We start from the raw sequence: 18,933 nt of genomic DNA on the forward strand, positions 1-18,933 counted from the left end.
TTACGCTATTCCAAAACCATGTGTATTACCTAATGCAAAGTCCATATTCTCCTGAAAGTCTTTGTAAGAGGTATGAAGTGGTAACTTTAAACAATTGATGCACGTGTTTGCAATGGGTAGTTTAGACATGGCTTGTGCATCAGGCTCTTGGTGAAGAAATTCAATGGACGGTTGTGGAGAGAAGCCAATTGGTGGAACAGTGTTGGCTCCAGTGGCGAAGGCAAGAATTGTCCCCAGCTTCTGTGTTCCGTCTTGATCTAAAGGAAAAGCAATACTGTCAAAAATGGCATTAAAGACAAAAAACACAGCAAGCATTTATACTTTTAACTGATTCAATGAAAAGATGCACCGCATTATAAATTGAACATACAATGCTTAAAACGCTAAATTTACCTTCTGCATCTGTTAGGTAGTCTCTCCAGAAACTAATGACAACTGCTTCAGCATGCCTTTTATTGCTCCCAGCTGGAGAAAGGCGGATGGTAAAGAGGCTGTCAAGAAGGTCAGCTGTAAGCACTGAAGGTGACCAGCATAGAAGGGTGCGAAAACTCTCTGGGTGAGCTTGGATTTTGTCCAGCACCTCAAGTGTCCGTAGTCCATCCTGAAATCTAAATGATAATCAGAATTACCTTTAAAATCACATCAAAAATGAATGGATCCAAGAAGTATAATCTAAAACATATGAATTTATATATACAATAATTTTTACTTCCGATTATTCACATCATCAAAAGTGTATATCCCAAATCATGCATTTTTCATGTGATGCTGTCACCTTTGGAGGCATGGTGTACCTACACATAAAGAAATGTCACACAAAATTCCCAGAATACAAGGCAATCAGCATGGGTTTGAGTTACTTATTGGACAACAATAAATACATACATACATACATACCTTTCAAATGGACCACAGACTCTGTGTATTACTTGGAACATGATAATGGACTTCAGGAGAATGCACACCCAACATGGTCCTCTGACCATTGACGGAGCGTCTGTGGAGAGAGTGAGCAGCACCAAGTTCTTGGGTGTGCACATCACAGAGGATCTCTCCTGGACGTACAACACCACAGCACTGGCCAAGAAATCACAGCAGCGTCTCTTCTTTCTCCGCAAACTAAGAAGAGCAGGAGCACCAGCCCCCATCATGCACACTTTCTACAGAGGCACCATCGAGAGCATCCTGTCGAGCTGCATCACTGTGTGGTTTGGAGCCTGCAATGCGTCCTGTCATAGAACCCTCCAACGCATAGTGAGAGCTGCAGAGAGGATCATTGGTGTCTCTCTCCCCTCCCTCCAGGACATTTACAGCACCCGTCTCACTAAAAAAGCCCTTTGCATAGCGGCTGATCCCACGCACCCAATGCAAAGCTTCTTCAAGCTGCTGCCGTCGGGGAGGAGACTGCGGAGTCTCCAGGCCAGGACCAGCAGGCTGAAGGACAGCTTCATCCATCAGGCTGTCAGGAAGCTTAACTCCCTCCCGATTCTGCCCCCTCTCCCCCACGGTCTCACTGAACTCTGTCACACACACTCACACACACACTCTCTGACTCACTCACTGGCCTGCACCAGTTACCAGTCACTTTGTGGAGCATTGGACTGCCATTACCTCATAAGACTTTGTGTTACACTATCTCATACCGTACATTACCAAATCTCCATTTGCACTATTTGCCTATTTGCACTACTCTGCCTGGTTTGCACTCAATGTCATTTACCCTTATATTGTATATTGTATAGCTTTCTTGTTATATGTAAAATTGTATTATATTATTTAATTTTTTTTACTTTAAAATATTTTACTTGCATTTTTAATCACTCTTATATTTAAATGTTCATTTTCTATTTTATCTAGGGATTGAGAGTAACGAAGTTTCTATTCTCTGTATGTCCTGTACATGTGGCAGAATTGACAATAAAGTTGACTTTGACTTGACTTTGATAATGTCATGTATAAGCAGATCCTTGTCTTCCAGCCTCCGTAGCGGCCTCAGGCAGCCAGCATTGGCTAAGTATTCCTGAAGTGGCTCAGTTGCTACTATCAGATCTTCAAAGGATTTACACTCTTTAACCTTCAAATAAAAAAATAAAAAATTAATGGGCCCCAATTAATACATGGAGTAGAATGAAATGCACACAATACTAAAACATTATCCAACAACTGACAAATCAGTTTTACCCTTTTAATTTTTTCACGCAGGTCACTATCGGCAACATCTTCTAAAACTGGTTTAGCCAAATCTGGGCCATCAACAAGGCAAGAGAAGAGTGTTGGGGACAGAAAGCCTGCTGGTGGACCACCATGTACAAGGCTTACTGCAATGGCTCTGCCTGCAATGAAGTACCTGTCCTCCCTCATGGCTAGAAATAATGAAAAACATTACATGTCAATAGATGCATGAAAGCGCTTGACAAGAACTTCATAAAAATGATTTTTTTATTGCATTACTCCAGGGATATCAGCCTAAAATCAATACATACCATGTGATGGCCAAACCCGTGGCCACACTCTAAAGTCGGTAACTTTTGTATTTTCATTCTTCATTTGAACATAGTAATACATTTTAGTTTCCAATAACTTCATTGATTGGTTTGGATACATTTGTTCTATTTTTAAGCGCGCACATTTAGTTTACTTATGTATTCATACTACTTCATTTCTTTGCTTTCTGACTAACCTTTGTCTTTTTATTTCTTACCTGCTATCATCCCTGGGAGTTGCCGGACAAAAGATGGTAGCAAGGGTTTGAAACCATTAAATGGAAAGGAAGATAATTGGACCATACCACCACCTCCTGCTGAAGGGGGGAATGTGTGTTTTCTTTACTTTAAAAACAAAGTATCCATCCATCCATCCATCTTCATCCGCTTTGTCCGGGGCCGGGTCGCGGGGCAGCAGCCTAAGCAAAGAGGCCCAGACCTCCCTCTCCCCAGCCACCTCCTCCAGCTTATCCGGGGGAATACCAAGGCGTTCCCAGGCCAGCCGAGAGATATAATCTCTCCAGCGTGTCCTGGGTCTGCCCCGGGGCCTCCTCCCGGTGGGACTTGCCTGGAACACCTCACCCAGGAGGCGCCCAGGGGGCATCCTTGTCAGATGCCCGAACCACCTCAGCTGGCTCCTTTCGATGTGGAGCAGCAGCTGCTCTACTCTGAGCCCCTCCCGGATGGCTGAACTTCTCACCCTATCTCTAAGGGAGAGGCCAGCCACCCTTCGGAGGAAGCTCATTTCTGCCGCTTGTATCCGCGATCTCGTTCTTTCGGTCACTACCCACAGCTCGTGGCCATAGGTGAGGGTAGGGACGTAGATCGACCGGTAAATTGAGAGCTTCGCTTTTACACTCAGCTCCCTCTTCACCACGACGGACCGGTGCAGCGTCCGCATTACTGCAGCTGCAGCCCCAATCCGTCTGTCGATCTCCGGCTCCCTTCTCCCATCACTCGCGAACAAGACCCCGAGATACTTGAACTCCTCCACTTGGGGCAGGAACTCATCCCCGACCCGGAGTGGGCACTCCACCCTTTTCCGGCTGGGAACCATGGCCTCAGATTTGGAGGTGCTGATCCTCATTCCCGCTGCTTCACACTCGGCTGCGAACCGTTCCAGTGCGAGCTGGAGGCCCTCACCCGATGAAGCCAACAGAACCACATCATCTGCAAAAATCAGAGATGAGACTCTGAGGCCACCAAAGCGAAAGCCCTCCGCCACTTGGCTGCGCCTAGAAATCCTGTCCATAAAAATTATGAACAGAACCGGAGACAAAGGGCAGCCCTGGCGGAGCCCATCACCCACCGGGAATGAGTCCGACTTATTGCCGGCAATGCGAACCAAGCTCTTGCAACGGTTGTATAGGGATCGAATGGCCCGTAGCAATGGGCCAGACACCCCATATTCCCGCAACACCTCCCACAGGACACCCCGAGGGACACGGTCGAATGCCTTCTCCAAGTCCACAAAACACATGTAGACTGGTTGGGCAAACTCCCATGCACCCTCAAGCATCCTGGAGAGGATAAAGAGCTGGTCCAGTGTTCCGCGACCAGGACGAAAACCGCAAAAACAAAGTATTTGTATTTAATTACATTTTTGAGTTTAGGGTTTAATGGGGTTTTTGGTTTTCTTCTTTAGTGTTTAGTTTATTAACAAACTAGATTGTACTGCATCGTTTGTGATTTATGATTTAGTTTTGTTTGTTACCCCTCATGTGTCACAATGGTCTGATCAGCCATTATATATACCCTTGTATGTCATTTCATGTTTAGGTCAATTATGTTTGTTTGTGGCAGTCATTTGGTTTGTTAAGTTTGCAGTCTTTGCCTGAGTTCAGTTTTGTGTCTTTGACCTCTTTTATGAGCTCAACATTTATTAGTCTTGTAAATATAATTTTTGGGGGTTAAATAAATGGAAACTATATTTTTCTAATAATTCCTGGGCTCCTCCTGTTTTTCAACTCGGTCCATCACATACCAGCACTATCAAGCGCCAAGTTCATTTTGCCTTCTTCACCCTCAAACATTGGAGACAGGGGCAAAGCTTCGATCAGAAGTCTTAGAAATTCTCTTCTTGGTCCACCCAAGTCAACAGCCTCTTCAGGTACTCCCATATCGTCAGAAAACCTGACAGAAATTGTGTGGCATGGATCATATGTCGCTCGTTTAAAACCTCTAATTGCTCCATCCAGGACTGTTGATCTATTAATGTTGAACTTGCATTTCTTCTGCTGGTTTACTTTTGCAGAAAGTTCCTCCAAAATATCTTTTGCTGATACCAAACAACTTGAAGTCCTGTAGGATTAAAAAAAAAAAAAAAGAAAAGAAAAAAAAAGAAAAAATATTGAAAAGAACATCAGTAAAAACATTCACATACAAGGGCTACAAGGACATACAAAGTTTTGTCAAAATCAGAATCAGCATACTTTAATAATCCCTAAAGGAAATTATCATAATCATAAGCAAAATGTACAAAGGAGTATATTGCTCAGTGGCTTTTTGTATTGTTTATATGTTTTGGAGAACTAGAAAGCACTAGAGCAAAGAAAAATAGTTTCAATGCACAATAAGTAAATAACAATAAGTAAATTTCACTTCATTGTCAGATAGGCTCTGTTAAAAATTCGCTGCCTATTTCAAATAAAATAAAATTTGCCAGCATTACAGCATTATCATTTGACTCTGTAGACATTATTCAAAAAACTGTTTTGTTAACAGCAAATATAAATATCATATATGCATATAAATATCTGAGGATGGATTACACTCCTTCACAACACTGGTTACAGTATTGGATTGCAACAAATATGGTGTGTTTAATTGGCTACTGTAAAACATTTGTATTTGAAACTAACCTTTCGCTCTGCAGGCTTGCTAGTATAGCCTGGTTAAGTTCCTCATCATCAGAAGACATGTCAGATAGTGGAGTCATGATTGAAAGGTAGTTATCGTAGTTTACAGATTGACTGTGTGTTGATGTAGAGGGTAATGCTGAACAATGATTCTCTGGATTCCTGGTCTGGTAGGGTGAGCTTGAGGTATTTCGGCACGTCAGGACCAGAACTGGATCACTTAAAGATGCAGATGATGAGGTAGAAGGCTGACTAGTGGAAGGGTAGATTTCCAATGAAGACACTGGTAACTGGCTGAAGGAAATGTTTGTTGAAGCGCTGCTGTACTTGTGTGAGATACTACTTTCATGGGTCAAGGCAGGAGTTTCCGTTAATAATGTTCCATTACAAACTGATGAGGCAGGAGATTGCGTCGGAGCAGAGATTGGTTGGAAGGCAGCTGTTGAACTGGCAAAACTGTCTGAAGAAGATGAGCGCAGCTGCCTTGATGAAACAGGGTTTTCTTCACAGTTTTCCTCACTGCTGTAGCTTGTAATATCATCCTTAGAAATAAAATAATAATTATATTAATTCACATATTTTGAATTTGAACATTAAATACCATATATCCAACCTCTTCTGCTTATTCTTATCAGAGGTGGGGTGGTTGGAGCCTATCCCAGCTACCATAGGGTGAGAAATTTCAAGAGTTAATAGATCTTTCTCACAATTACTTTTACATACTAGGCAGACCAAATTGTAACACATCTCCTGAACAGCAGTAGTCTTACGTTCTATGATTCACAAACAGTCCAACAGAGCAGCTGTAAATTTAGTCAATACCAGAGCTTAGGATTAACATTTTAAAAAAGGAACATTAACTTGGTACTATTCTATCCAACTAAAAAGGTGAAAGGCAAGTTTAAAAAGAACAGAGATGAGAAAGTTCAAAGGTTGTTTATGCACCAATTTTTGGTCTTCATATTATTACTGTACAGTGCTATGTAGATTCATTCAAAAGTCAAATAATGTACCAAAATTGGTTTTGATGGTCTGATGTATAGGGCTTTCGATTTATAAATTTTATGTATGAGATTTGCATCCAGCTCCTGTCCTGCCCGCAGTTTGGGCGCAATCAGTATGTTGCCACAAGCCATCAGGAACTCCAGGCTGGAAAACAGTTAAGTTGTAAAATGTTTAAAATCCAAAACAGCAAAAATGTTCCAATAACTTTTTTAGAGCTAATCTTGTTTTCGTCTTTGAATCAGACTTAAACCAGTAGTAACAGAAGTAAACTTTATACAAATGTCAAAAAAGTATGCCAAAAATGGAGTGTTCAAGAAAGGATAACTGATTTGGTTCTTTTAGTTTACTTTACTGATTCATGTCTACCTGTTCTCTGACTTAAATCATTATGTAAAGCTTTGAAATGCCTAGATATCGAAAAGACTACTGACAAAAGCTGTGTCGCATTAGGTTTCGACTGCTAGCACAACCTACCTTACATCAATAGAAAGTTTATCTCCAAAGGCGTCCCTTATTTGTTCAGAGACAGTTTTCTGGTCCCAGGATTTTTGGAATTCAAATCCATTCAATATATGCCGTTGTTCATGTAAATGTTGTTTTGTGCGATGCTTGACAACAACACTGCTTGATGGCCGTGGAAGAAGGATGACATCTTTGTTGAAAGTATCATGATAATGTGTCTTGGCCCTATAAAACAAAACAGAAACTATATTCAGATTTATGTATCGTTTGTTTTACTTACCTATACTTAGACACTATCAGTTCCTTAAGAAAGTTGCTAATGTCACTTGGTAGTGACCAGCTTACACGTTAAACTGTTGCTAAGCTTTTATAAATAAAATAAAATGTTACACAGTTCATATTAAAAAAACAGTATCACAGCTAGCCATTTAGCCCACTTGAATATGTTTAAAGTTGCTCGTGCATGTAAGAGTTGAGTATAATAGCAAACACAAATAACCGAAACATAATTTGAAAGAAAAAAAATGCATAAAGTAATAGCATGCTTATAAATTTCCTTTGAAAAAAATGGAAAACGTCCGTAAAATAGAAAATGTTTTGGGGTTTGACCATTTTAATTCACTGAAGCTTGAATTAAAAAAAAAAAAAAAAAATACACACACACACACACACACACACACACACATATATATATATATATATATATACGTATATATATATATACGTATATTTTAGGGGTGCAACGATATTCGTATCGATATTGAACCGTTCGATACAGTGCTTTCGGTTCGGTACGCATATGTATCGAACAATACAACATTTGTAATTTATTTTATCAACTTTCCTTCTGACGATGCTGTCTGTGTTGAGCGCTCAGTGAATCTGCGTTCGACTACTCCGCCTAGGCTGCACTGTCGAGCGCAGATCCACTGAGCGCTCAACACAGACAGCATCGTCAGAAGGAAGAGCGCAGGGCAAGCTAGCAAGACAGAAGTTAACCTCTCCTTGCAACATGGACCTCCCCCACTCTCATTCAGATCTGGCGTTTGGAATTATTTTGGTTTTCATGTGACGTATGACCCTGAAGGTAAGCGAGTCATGGACTAAAGTAAAACAGTATGTTGGATGTGCCATGCAATGCTCAATTACTAGTGGGAACTAGTGTGTTAGCGCAGTTAGCTCGTTAACGTGTTGGCCGTCTAGCCCCATGCACGGGGCGATCGGCGGTAGCTCGTTAACGGAGATTTGCCGTGTTGTGGCGTTAAGGTCATTTCAACGAGATTAACCTGAAAGCACTAGTGGGAACACAACGAATATGACTGCACATTTACGCCGACATCATCCTAGTGCAAAGACAAAAACAACAAGCATGCTACTAACTTTAGCCGAGTCATTTAGACAGCTGTTAGCACATGATTCTCCTTATGCTGCTGAGAATATAGCCCAGAAGAAGCGGATAGTATAGCTTTTATTTTGGAAAGAGACATTTCTCTGTAATAAACTCTCTTTTCCAAAGATGAGCGATTCCTCAATCAGATACAGGGCTTGCAATATCGCTAGCCTGACGTCCTGGAGCTAGCGATTTTTTCAGTCGGGCTACCAAAATCTATCTCCTCCCTGCCCGTCGGGCTATTGTAGGAAGGAAAAATATATGTCAATGCTTTTGCATTCTTTCAGAAATGTAGCTGGGTAATTATGTCATTGGCATCGGTGAGCCACTGTCAATATGTGACATATTGAAATCGCGTTTGAATTTGCGCTTGTTTTTTGCTTTCACTTTGCAATCGTGCGAACTGTGTATAGAGAGCGACAGCACTGATCTGTGAGTGATGATAATTTGTGCACCAATTCCTCTGACATCGTCTTATTAATCGTTAGCTTACTATGCAAACATGACAAGTGAAATCTCCCGCAGCAAGCTTAAACATGTGAGAGGTTGATCGCGCAGAGAATCGCTGAGCTTATGTGAGTGCATGTGTAAAAGCATTTCAGTTCTGCTGAGCCAAATAAGACAGGTCAGGGTGAAGAAGTGACAGCCAAAGAAAAGCTTACCACAAAACGGAGAAGTTATGACAAATCAGACTTTAAGGCAAAAAGAAAGTGCAGCTTTATGGTTTCATGGACAAAATAATTTCTGTGGCTGCAATATGACGAGCTAAATAACCAGGGCTGCACATAAGTGGTCCGCAGGTGTGCATTCGCTGTCAAAATAAAAAACACGCACAAGGGTTAGGGTTAAATTTAAAAACTGTACTTTTGAGTTAAAATATATATTTATAATTTTAATAAATGACAAATTAAAAAGGCATGAACATTTTTTTGTATCGAAAAAATATCGAACCTTGACACCAAAGTATCGAACCGAACCGTGAATTTTGTGTATCGTTGCACCCCTAATATATATATATATATATATATAGTACAGTGAAAGAAAATCTAAATGCTCCAGTTCAACTACAGTGCGGCCCCTTCAATCACAAAAGCTCAAAAAATAAACTGCATAAGGATTTTTTTTACTGCTCTTTAAAATGAAATACGCCTACAAAGAGGCATACATAGAAACATTTGCTATTACTTTTTACTTTGACTAAAGAACAAAAAAGACACCAATCATATTTCTTTTTTTCTTATTTCATACACTGTAGAAACTGGACTTGGCATCCATGTTTATCTACCTCTACAGTGGTACAGATATTGATCCACTCACAACACAGAGTTGGATTGATGTCTTCTAGCAAGATTAAAATTCTACCCCAAAAAATAAATAAATAAATAAATAAATACAAAACTAAACAAAAACAACAAGAAAATTAACCCAACCTTTTATTTAGCAGGCTAATGTAGCTACCACCTCCCACATTAATAAAGAAGATTTAATATAAATTAATCCTAAAGTAAGCATCAACTTACACTCGGGTCACAAGTACAAACAGCCACTAATATTGAAATAAATGCCACGGTCTTTACTGTTCTTAATGTGGATGCTGCTGAATAAATTAGCTAGGGCTAAAAATTTATAAGGGTAACAAAGTGCGTTGTTAAATCAGCAAAGCACATTTCGTATTTTGTATTTCGCAGTTGTATAGTTAAGTGGCAAACTGTTTTTTTCTTACCTTTTCCTTGATCTGCAGTTCCAGTTGCCAAAGTGTTTCTGGGTCTGATATCGCAAAGACTGCCCCACTCCAGTCGAACTCCGTGTAGCTACTTGACTCGTTGAAGCTACCCGGGTGTTAGCTGGTCTAAAAAGTTCCCTCATCTCACTTTCCACCGTGCTGTGGGTAACACTGGGTGCAGTTGAGCCCGTCCCATCTCGATCAAGTGACGAGGACAACGTTGTGACCGTTTCAGGAGATGATAAAATATTTCTTAACAACCCGACAGCTTGCTGAAGAACTCGAGTTTCTTCTCCCCCCCTCCATGCTGTCAGACACTTGAAAGTGACCCGCGCGTGCTTCTCAGCCAATAACAGCGGTACAGACACCCAGCCTTCCGTTTCCATTAAACTCCTTCCGTTTCCACTATACTCTTTCATTCACATACATTATTATCTTGCATACATATATTTTCTTCAGATATGTATGCATTCTCTTCTTACATACATATATTATTTGTAAGATTAAATGCATTTTGAATGCATGTAAATGAGAGCAAAATGTAGGAATGCATAAATGAAAATGCATGTATGTGAGAGTGAAAATACATGTATGTGAGAGTGACAATACATGTATGTGAGAGTGAAAATACATGTATGTGAGAGTGAAAATGTATGTATGTGAGAGTGACAATACATGTATGTGAGAGTGAAAATATATGTATGTGAGAGTGAAAATGTATGTATGTGAGAGTGACAATACATGTGCATGAAAGAAGAATACATGTATGTGAGAGTGAAAATATATGTATGTGAGAGTGACAATACATGTGCATGGAAGAAGAATATATGTATGTGAGAGTGAAAGTATGAATTTTGGCTTGTACGGCCCCTCATAGATTTGTGACACTTCACCATGAATCCGTCATAAATACCTTGTTTCCACTGTGAATTTGTTGGTGGTGCCACCTTTCACACAAGGACCATGCACAGATTTCTTCTATATATTCATATGAATCAGAAAAGCCAAAAGGGAACTCGAACATTATAGCTACAAATGCTGTTGATTAATGCACAGTTTACATAAGTAAAAAGAAAAAAACAACAACAACAAAAACACACACACACACATGAAGAGAGAGAGAGTATGCATTGTATGCAAACGGCTACCAAACAGCCATCATAATTCGTCATACAATGAGAACAGGACAAATCAACAATTGACACTGACGCTTGGACACTGCTAGCACGGGCGCCTACAGAAACGCAAAGCAGGAGCTGAAGCATCGCTGAATATGTTTCCAAACCAACTTCATTCTAAGCCAAAGACTAGAAAATATGGTGAAGCATGTCAGCCCTTTGGTTTCACCCGCACAAGTGCCGAGGTAGGTCTCCCCTGCAGAATTGCTTTTCCCTGGGTTGGGAACAGCGCTGGGCTGTTTAAATCACGGACAAACAGTGTCCCACATTCGTGATTTTTAGTTCACAAACACTTCTTGTAATGACTAGATACTCCTGACATTTTGGAGATGTTACTTCTTTATACAGTAAAGTTACAGCGGGATACAAATAATATCAGGCTGATCCCACACAGCAAATTCTGGTCCTTGGAATAAACTCTCAGGGAGTTCAGATTAACTACATTTGAGTGTACATGCGTGACCATCGAATGAACTCTAGTGCAGAGTTAGAGTAACTCTTTTCCGGGAGTTGATTTTTCAACTCTTTATAGGAGTTAAAACTAAACTCTCACGGAGTGAAATTTCTACTACCATATAGAGTAAAATTTAACTCATAACTAGAGTTAAGTTTGATATTAACTCTTTTGTAGTGTTACTCATCAATTGAAAAAAGTTTTAGGTTTTTGGTGCAAATTACTACAAAAACACAATAGTGATTATTATGAATGTATGGATTTTATTTATCAAAAATAACATATTCAAATATGAATGCTGCATGGATTAACATACATTCTGTGTAACAGTACTGTAATAGCATAATATCCACCATTATTGGCAGCTAAACAGTTGAGGTCAGAAAGGCCTAACATTGGGCGAAAAGAAAAAAAAAACAGAATTAAAGGAAAAAAATGACTACAGAATAAGCACTTCTTGTAATGCAGTGTTAACGTGAGGAAGACTCTGTAAAGTCTCCATCAAGCCAACAAATTAAGTAATGCAACTCTCTCACAGAACATAAAATTGTGAATCACACCCATATGACATTTGGGCATCAAAACATTTGAAATGTCTTACTTTCTCCCTTTCTAGGACCAGTATCTTCTTAAAAATGGTTTCATTTACCTGAAAAGCAGGACACTGATCATGGAAACACGTTTCATGGTTAACATGCATAACAAAAACAGAGAGAGAGCGAGAGAGAGAGAGCAAGTCTTATTACACACTACAGTTGCAGAGCAAACTACATGAAATACTATATTAAATTATTTTTCTCTAATCTGTTTTATCTTCGTGTTTAAGCTTTTTCAAGTAATGGCAACTAAAGAGTCAAGTATAAGTCAATTAAGTACTGTATCTACATTTCTTTCATGTATGCTGTCCAATAGAGGCTGAACCATTTGAAGTCCGGCATCACTTGTGTCACTGCTCTGACTGCTGGTGGTTGAGACAGACAATGTATCTGTTAGACTTGGAGAGGAGGGCTCTTCCACATGTTGCTTCAGGACAGTCAAATCTGAGGGTGACAAATAAAAATATTAGAATACAAGGTATATACAATCAAAAACACAACACAACAAAGATACCATTTATGCACACAGGGCCAGTAAATTGCACGGTTTGATTAAATTATACTTTCTCCCAGGAGAACAGATGGTTATTTTGTATTTTATTATGGTAATATACAATTTACATACCACAAGGTGTGAGTGTCACATAGTGTGTTAGGTCTGAGCAGTCACGCAGCTTCTTGGATGATTGTGTTTCCAGGATGTCTGAAATGCATGTGATAAATCCAACTTACTGTTGAGCCATGAAAACAGCATTTTGTGATTGTTACCACAGGATATTAGACAAATTAAAAATGTTTATTTAAGAGTAACTGTACAAATCAAATCCTTCAAAATCTATCAGAGCATATATTTACTTACCTTCAGCTGTATAGATGACAAAACACACCTCTTTGACTGCTGCAAGTTCAGGAAAGATATCCTCATCCACCTCTATACCCTGCTCATCCGTGACTTTCAGTGCTGCATTTTCTGGTATGAGAAACTTCTGCTGCACTGAAGTAAAATCATCACTTAGTTAATAACAACATTATCATTTCTTCTTTAATGACTTAGTACAAACCATAACTTACCTGCTCTCACAAAATCTGTGAAGCTGACTTCTTCCAATTTTGCATATTTCTTTGTCTCTCTGTGTTTTACTTTTATCAACATCTTGGCCACCTACGGAAAAAAATACCTTTACTACTATGAAACACAACACAAGAAGAAGAGGTTGTTTATGGTAACTCTATGTAAACTGTGTATAACTTAATCAACGAACACTGTCTTACATTGAGTTAGCCTGTCCACACTAAATATTGCTTAAAATCTATTTAGCTAGGCTGGTTTAGCAGACAATGTGACTGCATGTTTGCTGTGTCCTTGTCTTTACAGTTCTGGAGACAGGGTTGTGTGCATGTCTCAGTGTGCAGCAGGACTAACTAACTGATGTTAATGGTACCTCAACATCTCATCAGTGCAGGCTGCACCTCTCTTTGGTTAAATACGGCCATTACCATGAGTCTAAACAGAATATTACTGTAGTTAGCTAACGTTAAATTAAACGTTGGTGTTAAAATTAAGAAATAGAAATAAACGTTTTCATTGACAACGTGAAATGTGTATCTTAAAATACAGTAAGATAAGTAAGTTAGCTAACTTTTGACTAGCATTAGCCTAGCTGCTATCTCCAAATCAGCATAACATACAGAAAACACATGTAGTGCTAGTTAGTTAACTTTATATTTTACTTGTGCATCCATGTAACTGAATATATATATATATAAATAACATCACTACACTCACAGAAAATTCCAAAGTAAATAAAGTATTTTTACCTCCTACATGTCGGAGTCCAAGAAAGAAACACAGATAGGCGCTGTAACGGTCGACAGACAAACAACACCAGCAATGTGTTGAATTAGACTCCTTAGCACCCAGTGAATGAACACCTAAATATTACACCGCTTTAGAGTACTCCCCAACACTGACTGTAGTATAAGGTGAAAAATAAACTCCCGGAATGTAACTCTTGCGCACTTTTATGCCTAACTCCAGAATATTTAACTCCAGTGATTTGCTGTGCACGATTTGTTCCCCCGGTTCAAATCACGGACAAACAGTATCCCACAGCAGTTTATGTTTTTGAACCCATTTTGCACAGAGAGGCATTTTTTGAAAAATGTATTGATAGCAATGTTGAATATTATTGCACAGGAAAAAAACAACTACACGTAAAATAATCACATCGTGACACCTCTGCCTTTGTAAATGGAGGGACATTAACTGCTTGTGTATGTAAGCGTGTAAAACCTGCAGATAGTCAGATTAATAGTATTTTGTCTCTATCTGCCATTCTGCAATTCATCTCATGTAAACAATAACGTGGCGCACAGTGTGACGTGAAAAAAGGCACATACCTTTGACTTTGCGTGACAAACTGTATTCCTCGTCCACATGTAAATGCAAAAAAAAAAGAGTTTAAAAAAAATCTCCGTTTTCGGTGATTCGAAACGTCGTTTACGTGTGGACCTGTGTAGGTGCGGACGCAGCATAAAATAGTTAGTAGCTTATTTTCTTACTACTTGTAATTTATTGTAGATTACATGTATTTGCTTAATTGTTTACTAAATGTTTGAGGTGTGAAATAAACCGCAATGGAGCAAAATATGGGTGTGTGTGGTTGGAGGATGTGTGCGTGCGCGCGTGCACGCGGGGCGCGAGAACATTTTCTTGTAAAACAAAGGGGGGCCCAGCAAAAAACGTTTGGGAACCACTGCATTATCCAATGACACATCTGCTTACCTGTATCTTTTGCTCGTTTCTCCTCCTCTTCTTTTCTCTTTTTTCTAAACTGAGGACTTGATGGCTTTGAACTTTTCTTGTCCATCTTCCATTGGTTTTAATTTTGCACTCCAGTATGAACACAAGTCCCCCAACTCGAGGATCACCACAACATAACCTAATAGACCTACACCTTAGTTCACAGATTCACTTTGTCTAAGGTGTATTTCTGGGATTTCACACAAACCAGGATTCAAATCATGAATACATAATTTACAACATTATGAATGAAATGTGCTCTACTTGGAAGCAGCAGGTCTCCCTCCTCTTTCGACGGGTTGTGTGTGAGACTTTAAATCATAGAACTGTAAATTATAAACTTTAAATTGTTATTGATCGCTTTACCCCGAGTCCTAAAGGGTATATTTTCTTACTGTTCTTATATTTATTATTTGTTTACTTGCAGAGCTGTAACTGGAGCCTCATCGTCTCCTCTCTCTATATACTGGACTTGTGTAGCGGAGATGACAATAAAGTTTACTTTGACTTCAGCAGCGAGCAGGCGCACCGAGGGCTCTCGCGCTCACTTTTCCCGTATAGAATTTCGAAAAAACATCGGTGCAAATTATAAGTCTGTTTCATAATGTCTGGTGTTTTCATGTTTGTTGTTTTGTTTTTATTTTGTGTTATTTTGCGAGTTGGTTATTAGATGCTACTCCCCCGCCCTCTCCTCCCTGTGCCGCAAGCAGCAGGCGCACCTCGCAAACGGAGGGCGCCCTTACTCCCAGCAAATGGGCGATAGAAAACCGATCGGTGCCTGTACCATTCCCAATATGCGCTGGCTGAAAAAATCCCAAAGAGTGCAAGTCTGTCAGGAGTAAAGATTGGAAAGGGCTTCACCATCGTGACAAACTGTGTAAGACGCAACTTCAACAGTTTAAGAAAATGTCCCTCGGTGTATTTTGCTATCAATTTGTGTGTTTCATCATCTACAGTACATAATATCATTCAGAGAGTGTGAGTACTTCTCAGTAAGCAAAGATGGGACTGGAAAAATAATATTCAGCTTTGGCTCGGCTGAAAAGGTATATGTGGTTTTACAGGTCAGGCACGAGCCGATAACCCTCGATTCAGCTGCTCACGTGACCGGGGGCAGGCTACTCTGACGCGTGGACGTGTCTCTATGCGGATCCTATCCTAGAGCTCACCTGTCAGGTTGCAAGACCGAGGCTGTAAAGAACTTTCTTGGTCAAAACCCGATTGGAGAACAAAAAAACCCCCAGCGCCATGGAGTCTCCAGTGAAGGATTCCCCGGTGAGACCGGGTTTCCACAGAATGGAGATCCAGAAAACGACGTGGGACGTTCCGCATAGATACGCGAACCTGCAGGCCATCGGCTCCGGAGCTTACGGGACAGTGTGGTGAGTTTACCTGGGCGATGGCGACAGTGCAGACATAATTTGTATCGCTCCTTTCCCTACTGTGTACAGAAAACTATAAAGTTGTTTTTGTTGTGTTTTTTGGTTGTCTTTTGGTGGCCTACGATTAAGTTTAAAACTGCCCTAAAAGGCTAAACATATTAAACTATTATTTGACGTGGTTTAGTACCAACAACGAATTCATCCCCTCTAGGGAAGTATTTATTATGGCGTTTTAAACACAAAATGTAAAAACAACAACAACAAAAATAACAAAAAGACCCAACTTCAACAATCATAAAGGATTTGGAAAACTGGTAAACATGTTAAAGTGTGTGGTAATATAATGATTTTCCATTAGGTAATGTTGCGTTTTAAAAACGGCTTAGTGTGGCTTCATTCCTCTCTGCTTAGTCTGAATATATTTAAATGATCGTCTTGAAATGTTTTTCACTAAGGTTTCTGAATTTCTTGGAAATTCATTTCGCTCCCTGAATGGGTCTAGCTGGCTTTCATCTGTTTCTGTTAACAGAAACACAATTGTCCGCCTGAGGCCACTCAGCAAGTCAATGCAGGTTCTCTGATATGACAAGAATCTCTCCACTAACACAGAAGAACCCAGCCTGCAGGAATCCAGGATATCCCAGACGTGGCTCTGCCTAATGATAAGCTACTGACAGACAGAATCGTATTACTGATATTATCATAAAGATTTTCGTTAGTGTTGCAGAATACGTGAATACTTTTCGAACGCTGCATTTCTGGCTTTACAGATAAATAGGTCACATAATCAAAGGCAACATAACATAATGTAAGCTAATGCAATGCATCGTAACAATGTAATGTTGCATTACGTAACATGACCTGATGTAAGATAACATAATGTAAAATAACATAATGTAATGTAACATAAAGTAACATTATGAAACAAGATAGTTATGTTAGGGTTGGACCTATTCTGGGTTATTTTTTAGGCATTTACAGTGCAGTACAGCGCTGGTAAGTGTTATTTGGACCACATGTGGCCCAAATATCCCAACACACCCTACCGCTGGCATATATAAGGCAGACCTGCAGTGGATTTGAGGCAAGCGCAGTCAGTCAAAACCAGATGTCCTGCATAGGAAACTGCAAATATGAGCAACATATGGACCAAACATTCATCTCTATGTTTGGGAAATTTTCATGGCTCATTCAGAGCACATTTCCAAAGAGCAGCAATACTTATCAGTGTTTAGTTAATGAATGGATTGGTCAGCCATGTGATATATATGTATTGTATTTGTTATTGTGTCAATGTATGACTCTATTAGTTCAATGACTTTATCAACTCACTGATTTTTTTAGATTAGATTAGAATATTCAGCACCGAAATTAGTACAGATTAATAGCAGTGCTAGATTACAATGGCCACTGTGTTTTCAATCACTGAGTCTGTGGTTGGTCCCATTTAGCTCTGCCATCGACCAGAAGACCAAGGAGAAGGTGGCCATCAAGAAGCTCTACCGGCCTTTTCAGTCCCTCATCCACGCCACGCGGGCCTACAGAGAGCTCAGGCTGCTCCGCCACATACAGCATGACAATGTAAGAAAAGTCAATGAAAATAAGATGATTTATTAACATTAAGCATTATAATCCCTGTCATACAGTAGGTGCTTATGCTTAATCCTTACTCAGACAGCAAGGTCAGACTCTAGCATGACAGAAACATCTGAATTTGTCATTTTTCTAAGCTGTAAATTTGTAATTTGAATGTCATTAGAAGAACTCTAGTATATAAAATTAGTGCTGTCAAAGTGACTCTGTTGGGAAAGATACACATGAGTTAATTATAACCTTTGCTCTTTTTTCTCCTGTCTGGAAAAAAAGGTCAATTTTGAGGATAAGCACACTTTGTTGACCCTTCAACAAAAGCCCCATAATCTCATCAGTGGGCCTTGATGATCTGAGACTGTTGTGTATTGGTGGAACCCTCATCGCTCAGTATTTTCCTTGGAAAAACATTTAAATGAGTTTCAGCTTTGCTTCCATTGACATGTGGAAACATGTTTAAAAATGTGAATCACTTGTTGTTGTTGTTGTTTTTAATTCAAGCTTCTTCTTTTTTTAAACAATTTCTAACCATCACACTTTATTTTTAGATAGTGCAAAGATGTTCAAAGTTGGATCCCTTTGATGTTCAATGACTCACTGTAACAAAGATGTTACTTTTATTTACAGCTTTGAAAACAGGAGTCACAAAGTCACAAAAACCCAGAACCCAGAACTAGTAGATTTTACCTCCTATCCTACTACCAACACTGAACTGTATGTGACCCCCTGACAAATATAGAGCTCCTGAAGTGTTTCATACACTGTAAGTCTGTTCTTGAGCTATTGGTGTTTTACTAATTTCCTCACTGTGTTTTTCATTAAAGGTGATCTGCCTTCTTAATGTCTTCACACCTGACCCCACACTGGAGAAATTCCAAACATTGTAAGTTGAAAGTCAGGGGTAGCATTCTCCCACTAGTTGTTGCAACTTGTTGAGACCCCGCATGCATGTGTGCGCGTGCATGTACGTGTGTGTGGATGGATGTGTGAAAAGTTCAAAAAAGCTAGT

The 18,933-nt window shown here is 39.6% G+C and overlaps 2 protein-coding genes across 3 annotated transcripts in view; one reads left to right on the forward strand and one right to left on the reverse strand.

Moving 5' to 3' along the window:
- Positions 1-10,307, reverse strand: LOC146550506 (uncharacterized). The gene is made up of 10 exons (XM_085259882.1): positions 9,922-10,307; positions 6,821-7,033; positions 6,355-6,490; positions 5,345-5,883; positions 4,468-4,784; positions 2,182-2,363; positions 1,940-2,074; positions 898-947; positions 394-608; positions 1-257 (listed from the first exon to the last, which is right to left on the reverse strand). The coding sequence occupies exons 1-10, from the start codon at positions 10,305-10,307 to the stop codon at positions 1-3; spliced, it is 2,430 nt and encodes an 809-aa protein (XP_085116008.1).
- Positions 7,792-18,933, forward strand: part of LOC146550507 (mitogen-activated protein kinase 14A) — a 23,429-nt gene continuing 12,287 nt past the window's right edge. Inside the window, exons 1-4 of one of the 2 annotated variants that reach the window (XM_085260458.1) lie at positions 7,792-7,895; positions 16,017-16,334; positions 17,786-17,915; positions 18,749-18,807. In XM_085260458.1, coding sequence (XP_085116584.1) covers positions 16,201-16,334; positions 17,786-17,915; positions 18,749-18,807 — 323 coding nt within the window. In that variant the 5' untranslated portion in view covers positions 7,792-7,895; positions 16,017-16,200. Of the gene's footprint in view, positions 7,896-15,785; positions 15,830-16,016; positions 16,335-17,785; positions 17,916-18,748; positions 18,808-18,933 lie in introns of those variants that run through there. The other variant, XM_085260457.1, reaches the window with a different exon arrangement.

The sequence above is a fragment of the Mchenga conophoros genome, linkage group LG20, assembly GCF_057382185.1.
Source record: "Mchenga conophoros isolate Kocher_MC1m ecotype Shallow Benthic linkage group LG20, M_conophoros_male_GT1.1, whole genome shotgun sequence".
Taxonomy (NCBI): Eukaryota; Metazoa; Chordata; class Actinopteri; order Cichliformes; family Cichlidae; genus Mchenga; species Mchenga conophoros.

Coding starts and splice junctions, on each gene's coding strand:
- LOC146550506 (XM_085259882.1), bottom strand. CDS start 10,307: ATGGAAACGGAAGGCTGGGTGTCTGTACCGCTGTTATTGGCTGAGAAG. Junction 2,075..2,181: donor TGCGTGAAAAAATTAAAAGG/GTAAAACTGATT, acceptor TTTTATTTGAAG/GTTAAAGAGTGTAAATCCTT. Junction 948..1,939: donor TTATACATGACATTATCAAA/GTCAAGTCAAAG, acceptor ATTCTCCTGAAG/TCCATTATCATGTTCCAAGT.